This window comes from Capsicum annuum, chromosome 2, assembly GCF_002878395.1.
Source record: "Capsicum annuum cultivar UCD-10X-F1 chromosome 2, UCD10Xv1.1, whole genome shotgun sequence".
Taxonomy (NCBI): Eukaryota; Viridiplantae; Streptophyta; class Magnoliopsida; order Solanales; family Solanaceae; genus Capsicum; species Capsicum annuum.
The window spans coordinates 114,150,536-114,160,434 of NC_061112.1; the positions used below are offsets into that span (position 1 = coordinate 114,150,536).

The 9,899-nt window shown below is 33.6% G+C and overlaps 2 protein-coding genes across 4 annotated transcripts; both read left to right on the forward strand.

The window, feature by feature from the left end:
- The first annotated feature begins 923 nt into the window (after positions 1–923).
- LOC107859016 (protein LSD1) lies at positions 924–6,572 on the forward strand. Of its 3 annotated transcripts, none has more exons than XM_016703864.2 (8): positions 924–1,579; positions 1,836–1,885; positions 2,011–2,124; positions 2,482–2,592; positions 4,312–4,424; positions 5,877–5,954; positions 6,048–6,119; positions 6,205–6,572. In XM_016703864.2, the coding sequence occupies exons 3-8, from the start codon at positions 2,013–2,015 to the stop codon at positions 6,241–6,243; spliced, it is 525 nt and encodes a 174-aa protein (XP_016559350.2). In that variant the 5' UTR covers positions 924–1,579; positions 1,836–1,885; positions 2,011–2,012; the 3' UTR covers positions 6,244–6,572. The 3 variants fall into 3 exon arrangements, with proteins under 3 accessions (XP_016559350.2, XP_016559352.2, XP_016559351.2); XM_016703865.2 differs by having other exon boundaries at positions 1,571–1,604; XM_016703866.2 differs by lacking the exon at positions 1,836–1,885 and having other exon boundaries at positions 1,324–1,579.
- A 1,145-nt stretch (positions 6,573–7,717) lies between these two features.
- Positions 7,718–9,412, forward strand: LOC107861112 (CASP-like protein 1B2). The gene is made up of 3 exons (XM_016706496.2): positions 7,718–8,688; positions 8,828–8,951; positions 9,034–9,412. The coding sequence occupies exons 1-3, from the start codon at positions 8,444–8,446 to the stop codon at positions 9,280–9,282; spliced, it is 618 nt and encodes a 205-aa protein (XP_016561982.2). The 5' UTR covers positions 7,718–8,443; the 3' UTR covers positions 9,283–9,412.
- Positions 9,413–9,899: the final 487 nt, after the last annotated feature.

The window sequence follows — 9,899 nt, forward strand, 5'->3', positions numbered from 1 at the left end:
CAAATTAGCTGATAGTGTAGCTAGAACGGTCACGTTGATTGCGCGGCCCTCTACTACTACAACGCTGGTTTGGACTCCTCCCAAAGCTTTTGTTGATATTTTGGAAGCTGATAAGAGAGGAGAGTAAACGTCTAGATTGGTGCCTAACTCAGCAGAAGGGCATCCGCTTAGTACTACTATGTATTATACTTAGAGGCGAATCCAGGATTTCAAACTTATGGGTTCCAATAAAATAAACAAAGCTAAAAAAAGTTAAATGTAAAGAAAAGTATCCTTCACAAGGGTTCGAACTCACGATCAGCAACACATGACACACATCTTAAGTGTGCCCTTTCGACCATTGAGCTATCCCATTACTTTGTTGTGATTTTCCACCTGTTAATATTTAAACCTATTGAATATTTTTCTAATGTAATTATAAGCCTTACGGTAGCAGGTGGTGTTTTGTGAGAACCCCACCCTCTACCGTGGATCCGCTCCTGATTATACTACTAATAGTTTGTTGTTGACTATAAATAGAAGGCCTGTAAATAATATCCTAAGTACAGATACTAAAGTGGTTGTGTGCCACCAACTACCTCTCTATAATTTTTGTTATGATGCAATATTAGGCAACGGATTGGCGTATCTAAGGCAACAATTGAGATAGACTTGGACAAATACATCATCGCATGTACAAGTGCATCGTATTGACTAAATCAAATTACACTTACTATCTTTTAACTTTTCCCAAAGTTCAAAATTCACTTGACAATAATTAAAAAAAGTTGGCACATATTCAATACAATATTAATTGGGCAAACAAGTTCCATGACATGTTTTGTCATTTTTAATTTCGTTGACAAAATCTCCTAAGTCGGTCCTTATCTCTTTTTAATTTATTAATTTTTATGTAGAAATCTTCTTTTACGACAACAAAGTGGAAAGATCAATTAGAAAATAAAAGTTTACGCGTTTAGATTAATTTAATTGAAAAGACGAATAAGTGCCAAAATTTTCCAAGAATAATCTGTCTATTCCTTTTTAAAAGCCTCTTCTTATTTCTTTTCAAAGCAAATTTAGCTACCATTCCCTTTATTTTATTTTATATAATATTCTTTGATTTAAAATAAAAATTAAAACTTTTCAAACGTATTACCTAAAATAAATTCTTAAGTATTAAATTATTTTTAATTATAATAAAATAATATTTTTGAACGAATTAAAAAAAAATATTACGCTAAATAAAACGAAAGAATATTTTATTTTGACAAATGTCAAAAAAAGAAGAAGAAGAAGCATTTATTCCCAAATTTAAGGGAGAGAAGAGTAGAAGAATTATATTAATTAAGAAAACAATAAAATAGAGAAAACAAAGAAAGAAGATGTAGCATAAGAGATATCAAAAAAATAAAATAAAAAAAAAACTAAACCAATCTTTGTCAATCTTGAATTACCCAATTTCTTTCGGAATTTTCACTCAGATTTCCATTTCAATTCCAACCCATTTTCAGACATTTTCCCAAGTACCCTTTACTGTATATATACATATATATAATAAAGGGGTACCCTATCTTTCAGATTTCTTCTTCATTTACTGGTAACAAAAATTTCTCCTTTATTTGGTTGGATAATTATGGTGTTATCTTGAATTTGTAGATTGTTTACAAATATTTGTGTTGGTTGTAATTTGATTGTTTTATGGAGTTTGATTAAGCAATTTATGGGTCTTTATCATGAAAAAAATTGTAGATTTAACCATTGGATGAATTATTAGTGAAAGAACCTTGCTTGATATTCTTTTTGGCGTAGTTTGAAGAAAATTATTTATTGTTCTCTTTCATTTTGTCAAGCAGGAAGAATATTTTTACCTAACTTGTTGGCAGAAATTCAAAAATATTGAAAGGTGAAATCTTTTTTGTCTTCTTTTAAAAAGATTTATTACAATCTTGAGAATTATAACTCAAAGATCAGTTCTTGATTTAGTCTCTGAGCTTGGGATGGTTATTTGTTTAATGTTTTGCTCTGCAGATATGCAGAGTCAGTTGACGTGCAGTGGTTGTAGGACGGTTCTTCTTTATCCCAGAGGAGCTTCTAATGTCTGTTGTGCAGTGTGCAATTCACTCACCCCTGTCCCGCCTCCTGGTATCTGTTGTTTTCTCTATTCTGATGCTGTTACAAGACCATTCTTTTCAAGTTTCTGTGGCAAATTGTTTGGATTAAGGTCGCCTCCGATGTTGATGAGAAGTGTTGTTGCTAGAAGATTGTTGTTAGGAAAGGAAATTAGTGTATTTAAACATTTTAAGTATATCTAATGGTAATGCGTAATGATGATATGGTAAGATAAAGCCATTATGGGGGCTAGGTTTTGGGGAGGCTTGGTGTACGGATCTATTGGATTGAGACATAGTTATTGTTGATGTTTTGTCTTGATATGGATTGAGGCGTAGTTGTCGTTGTATCTGTTACTTGAAGGTGTTGCTTAAATTTGACCTTTCTCAGGAATGGAAATGGCTCAACTGATATGTGGAGGCTGCCGTACATTACTTATGCATCCACGTGGGGCGACCAGTGTGAGATGCTCCTGTTGTCATACGATGAACCTTGTCCCAGGTACAGTTTATTACAACTTCCCTTTTGTTGATTTCTAAGATTAATATTGGTCTGTTTTGTGAAAACCTAATGTCTCTTTGCTAGAATGCAATGTGTCATTTCTTTGAGGGTAATATGAAATATAGCTTTTGATGCTTTCCATGTAAGCTTTAGCTTCGGCTCTTTTCATTTATCATATGAGATCTTTTTCCTACATCTCTGTAAGAAGTTATCATATGAGATTTCAAATTGAGATATCAGCGCTTTTATGCTTGTATAGCATGAACTTTTTTGTTGGTAGAGTTACATTATTTTGGTGATGTAACTATAGATTACATAAGTGAACATTTCAGTGTGGTCGTCTTTTTAGTCGATCTATGTAATGAGTTTAGAGTGTGGTCCTAGATTAAATTTGCAACTTTAGATCCCTTCAAACTTTTGTCTTGAGGAAAGGCTGTATAAATTTATGTCTTTGCCAGACTTAGTGGCACATGATCATGGGATCACCAAAAAGTTTCATTATTCTATCTCTGTGTAAGGTTTTTACCTGTCGAGGCTCAATTTAATCATAAGTTTTGCCTGATAGATAGGTGTAACTATAATTGATATCTCTTTACTTTGGTAGTTCATTGAAAATAATAAATTATTATATTACTGGTGCTCTTTGTAAACTAGTAGCCATTTCACGAAAGATATATATGATATGCTGTAATATCTGCTCATCAGCTTTAGTTATTGGTCATATCTGCTTTGTTTTCAGCACACTTATAATTGCGAAGAGAACTTAGTTTATGACTTATAGGCAGTGGAGAGAACTTGGTGTATATATTTTTCTCCATGCACACATTCTTATATGTCACTGACCAAGTCTGTTTACATGTGTCTTTTGTGGGTTAAAGAAAATATTACTCGAATCTGTACACGAGCAATCAAAGTGGGTGTGTATAGTGAATCGTGTTCTTTCCTTTCAAACTCAAGAGTTATATTTTCCCCTAGGGGTGTGTTTGGTACGAAGGGAAATGTTTTCCATGGAAAGTGGGTTTTAGATAATTTTTTCTTGGAAAACAAGTGGGTCTTATTTATTTTCTAGTGTTTGGTAAGCAAGCAAGAAAATATTATCCCAAGAGCATTTTTATGTTATCTAGCAAAATACTATGGAAGCGGGATGAGATGAAAGAGAGAGGGGGTTGGGGGATTTTGATGGGTAGGGAGGAGACAATAAATTTGAAATGTCATTTATGCAACTTGTTTTGCCCTACTTCCAGGAGGGAAGTCATTTTACTCACTTATAAGGAACTTGTTTTCCTAGAGAAAATGTTTTCCAAACATTTTAACCAACCAAACATGGGAAAATTGAAAATCATTTTCTGGGCACTAATGTGGGTTAACAAGATTTGTAGGTTGACCATGATAAGACAAACATTGTAGTGTGCCAATGGAAATTGGGCACTAACGTTATGTGCAAAATCAGGGGCCTCTTTACTAGAGCTAATCTGTAAAGAAAGGTGTCCAAGTTGAGATAGTTATCTCGGATGGATTGAATTAAGGGGATTGTACCTAAAAAAATTGCATTTTCTATCTTTTACTAGAATTTTCTAAGGTAAAGAACTAGATGCGTTGTTTTTGTTTGAAGGTTTGTACCTTAGATAGAGCTTAGTTTTCTCGCTACCTGTTTATCTTGTGCCATTTTTGTTTCAAAGAACTCCCTGGATGATATATAATTCTGCTCTCAATCTTCAGGTCCTAACCAGTTTGCTCATGTCTACTGCGGGAACTGCCGTATGATGCTGATGTATCCATGTGGAGCTCCTTCGGTTAAATGTGCAGTATGCCATTATATTACCAATGTTAATGTGAGTATGATGATTCATTTTTCTTTTTGATCTTTGGTGAAATTTTTGCTGATTCTTCGTCCATATAGTTCAGTGTGTCTTTCTATGCAGATGCACCTGCACAGTTACTAAAAATTAGAGAAGCAAAAGAAAAGAATGAATTTTAAGATTATGCTTTCAGTATTTCAGTATGTTTCATTATTTCCTGTTGCTAATTTGTCTATTTCAATCTGCTCCCTACTAAACAAAGAGTGTTTATGTAACTTTATCCCAAACAAACACATACAAACTGAGAAAAGGGTGTTCATTAATTAAGTCCTCTTTTTCTAACTTCAGAGCGGGGACTCTCTTGAAAGGATAATTTCCAGATTTTACTCTGCTTGAACTTATTTAATGTTGTATCGCCTTTTAAAGTTTGCCATCTGAATGACATCTTATGTATAAAATTTATTATAATGGTTGATTTGGACGAGGTTTCCATGAGCTTGGGGAAATATTGACCGGATTCAATGTGTCGTATCTCATAATGCTCCTAAAATATTCTGTATTTAGTGATTAATATAATATTTACCTACCTTGTTAGAATCAGAGAATAACCAACTACCACACTGACATAGTTTAATCACAATTTAAAGTAAGAATATATATCATATCATAACTGTAAATAAGGGATAAAATGTGTGTACGAAAGATGTGTCTTGCATTCATTGGTTGGTGTAAACACCAGGTGTGGACAAGTTTATTACGCTTTACTGTGCTGCAAATAATTACAATCACAATATTAAGCCTTCTACTAAATATTGAGAGTAGGATGATCGGAATCAAAGGAGCTAAAAAGGGAATAATTAATGCATTCAAAATAGCCTATACTTGAGACATTGAAACTCAGGGTGATGGGTTGGGTTCTGTTTAAGCTGCTTGTGTCTTGTTCTTTTTTCTCCACTAAAGTCTGAACCTAAGGAATCAGTAGCTAAAAGCGATTAACATCACTTCATATCATGGATTGTAAAGCAAGTAGATTAAATTGAAAATCATGGGCACATTTTGAGGACTTCACATAAAGGAAAGTGTCAGAGTGGTTTAATTCTTGTGAAGTTTGATGGAGAAGCTTATGTTGGAAGGGAAGTCGGGATGATATTGTTATATAGAGATTTATGATCCTGATCGAGCTTGTGGTATCAGCATCACCAGCCTTTTAAATGCAAACCTATTTTGACTTTAGCTTCAAAAGTTTAGAAGTTATTGATATCACAGATTGTGGCAGGGTGGGTGAGTGAGTAAGGAAACAAAGCTGCCAAAAGTGATGTGGAAACTGTAAACCTGTTAATCATTGATTCCTCCTGTGTTTGTTGAGGTTTGGCGAAAGTCAGGTCTTTTTAGTTACTAATTGATCGCTTAGGCTGTTTTGCATGCTCACCTGATTGTGATGAGGAATTTCAGTTTTCATGTGTCTTTATATGCATCTTTTTGCAGGCAGGAGATGGAAGAGCTCATGCACCTTTGCCCCCTCCTAATGGCACTGTTACAGCTGCTTCAGCATCCTCTTCAACTGTGAGTTCATAAGTCTGCTGTGTGTTCTTCTGCCTTGCAATTTTCTAATTTGAGCAAAATTGATTTCTGAAATGTGTTTGTATCTGTTTTAAGGCCAAGGCTCGTTCGCAAAATCAAACTGTTGTTGTCCAAAACCCAATGTCTGTTGATGAGAGTGGCAAGTTGGTAAGTTCCGTCATGTTTAACCTCTTGGCTTCTTGACTCTTAGCTTCTCCACTTTGTCATTAACGATACCATTTTACATTTCTAGGTGAGCAATGTAGTTGTCGGTGTAACAACAACATCATAGCTTGTCAGTTAAATTTGTTGTTCGTGGACGACAGTTTGAGAGTTTTGCTTGCATCAATTGGAAAGATGAGTATAAAGACAGCCGCTGCATATAAAATATGGTAGTGTTTAGTGTTAATACTACAGCCATATCCCTATTTTTTTGTGTAACATTTTGAATATGATTTGGGAGTGATTGATTCTACACCAAGTGTGCTGACTATTTTGGAGTCTGTAATTGATAACTACGCATTAGATTTGTGGCGTGAATATGCCCAAAGTCATAACTAAAGAATGATATTATGTACCTTATATGCCATATGTTTATGTATATCACCATATACGATGAAATGTCTTTAACGGCTTGCTTTAAGAGGCAAATTCAGGATCTAGAGTTTTAGTGCGCTCTGAATAAGTGTGCTTTTATGCATCTTCCAAATGAACCTACAAAACTTATCCTGGATTCTGTCCTTGATTAATATGAATATGATATGGTCCTTCAGCCTCTCCTAGTAGTCTCAAAAAAGAGTGAAGGATTAAATTTTTTTTCTTTTTTTTGGGAGTTCTTTTGGTCCAACTACTTTGCCCTGTGGTTTCTTCTTGAGATTGAGAACTTGGGTATGTTACTCAAAGAAAAGATAAATAAGAATTTTTTGGGGGGAAAAAAGTCAAATTTACTCTTTTGCTTGGAAAAATTAATTAAATATATACTTCATCACACTTTGGATTAAATTTATCCTTGATGTTGTATTTTAAGGCTAAATTTATCCTCTTACTTCGAAAAAATTGGCTAAATATATCATGTCATACTTTTTGAGTTAAATTTACTTTCATTATTAAGAAACTTTTCACATGTAGTCTTCTTTTGATATAAAAATGTTCAAATCAATGTCAAGTGTTTCATTTTTTAAAAATTAAAGTACACCCTACTCTAATCCGCCCGACTTAACTTGAGCCATAAAAAAGACACAAATAAATATATCCTCTTTAATTTTGTTGATCAAATTTTTTCAATAAGATTAAGCCATTGGATATGTACCAGTGCATAGCTCATGAAGAATGAATCCGCATTAGTACAGAGCTAATGAAAAATGACATTTAACAGTCAAATTCATGAAAAATGACATTTAACAGTCAAATTCAGGAGATTAGGCCCACTTAGTATTTGTCTGGATGATTCAGTTAAGAGGTCTAATGTGTCAATCTTGACATCTCTTCATTATGTCTTTATATACAATTTAAATCTACATAAATTTTTTATCGTGTCATTTGCTCAAAAAAATTATCCACTGATTCTAGAATCTAGATGCGCATAGAATTGCATACAAAATTTTGAAATTTGAACATAATTAGAATAGGAGCAGAGTTTGTAATAGACATTTTCTCCAATTTCATGCCTTTGCATTATCTCATTTTGTTTTATTTTTTGTTCATTTATAAACATCCTATCAGCGCAGTACGTTGAAAGAGAAGTATATTTGTTAGTTGAAAAAATTTGACCAACAGAACTGAGGGAGGGAGGAATATATTTGTTTGTGTATTTTTTGTGGGTCGGATCGAACGAGTCAGATTAGGGTGTGTTGTATTTTAGAAAAATGGTCAATTTAACATTGATTTGGACCTTTCTATTAAAAGAAGGGTACATGTAAAAATTTTATTAACAACGAGGGTAAATTTGGACCCGAAGTATGATAGCGAGGGTAAATTTGATGCCAAAGTATAATGAGCGATATATTTAACTAATTTTTCAAAGTAGAAGAATAAATTTAACTATAAAGTATAACAACGAGGGTTAATTTGATCTCAAAATATGATGAAGAATATATTTAACCATTTTTTCAAAGTAGTGACTTTTTTTTCTATATTCCTCCACTCAAGGCCTAATAAATTGTTGAATAATCAAAGCTGATTGTGTTGTTGAGAAAGTTTGTAAGTAGATATATTTTGTTGAACAAAAGTACAATGGAAGAATATTTTTCACCAGGGCCCAAGTGTAAAACTTGATTTTGCTCCCAGCTTTCCTTTCATAATCACCACATACCTACTCAGAGATCATGTCTAAACTTGTTACATACTTGCACACAAAAGCCTTTCATTTTTCCCACCCACTGATTAACCTAATTTGATGACAAAGAAAATGTACAATAAAAAAAGAAACACTAATTGCCCCCTCTATATATAAAGGAATCAACTGTCTATTGGATAGGATTAAAACACACAAAATGGCTCAAGAAGGAAATGGACAAAAAACAGCAGTAGTAGTGGAAAATTACAACATTACTAAGTCTAAGGATTACTGTGATTGGGTGATGCCATTGTTGAGGTTATTGACATTTGGTGCAACAATTTCAGCAACATTAGTTATGGCACTTAACAAGCAAGAAAAAACTATAGTTGTTGCCACTATTGGTACCACTCCAATTCAGGCCACACTTAATGCTAAGTTCCAGCATACTCCAGCTTTTGTGTAAGCTCTTTCTTCTAACTATCTTTTATATATATAATCGTGGTGCTCGAGCACTTTGGTTAACTTATATACCCATAGAAGCCCCCAATATTATCTTTTTTCTCAAATATACCCCTAAACAATTAATTTGTGGATGCAGGTTCTTTGTTATAGCAAATGGACTATGCAGTCTCCATAACCTTCTCATGTTGGCATCTTGTTTTATTGGAAGAAAATACGATTATAAGGGACTAAGATTTTATGTGATTGGAATCCTAGACTTGGTAACTAATCAATTAATTAACCACTAGTTAGTTAATTACTCATTGTTCAATTAATGGATCAATTAATCTCATTGTGTGGTAGGTAAATGTGGCATTAGTCTCTAGTGGAGCAAGCTCAGCAGCTTTTATGGGACAACTTGGTAAAGATGGCAACTCTCATGCAAGATGGAACAAAATTTGTGATAAATTTCAAACATTTTGTAGTCATGGTGAAGGAGCTATTATTGCTTCTTTCATTGGTTTGTTGCTTATGATTATTACAACTGCCATTAATATAATTAAGCTAAATAATGTCCATAGTCTTGGCAATAAGTGTGCTGTTATTCCTTGATCAAAAAACTCCAAAATATTGTATCATTTCATTGAGGTCCTCTATGTTTTCGAGTGTTGTACCCAATTCTGTTTCGCTTTTGTCTAATGTAACGATGATTTTAATGAAATTTCTGTATTGGCTTTGATCACATTAATTTATTTAAAAATTTAATTTATTCGCTCGCTGTATGTGATTTTGACTTAAGACTTATCCCATTGAAACTCAATCTTCCAATGGTTTGCATGCCAATAAATTGGGAAACATATCGGAAAAAAGATACCTTTTTTGACTTTGAGATAAGGAAGTCTTTGTGTTATCGGATATGTATGGTACGCGGTTATGGTTGGGTTCTAGCGTTGACATGCGAATGAAAAATGGAGAAGTAAAATGTACTTTCACTTTATGAAAAATCTATTTCTCCCACACTGTTGGGAGAAAGGATTTTTCTTGTGCTTAAAAGTAGAAGCATTACTCCATTATATTAGCGAGGTAAGAAGTCAAGTCTCACACCATCATTCGTCAATCAGCTTCAACTTCGACTTTGACAAATAACTGAGAGGTTTGCAAATGCAAAATCCAACACAAACAGCTCTCAACATTTTATTTGGTGTCGGTCACTCAGCTTCAACTTCGGC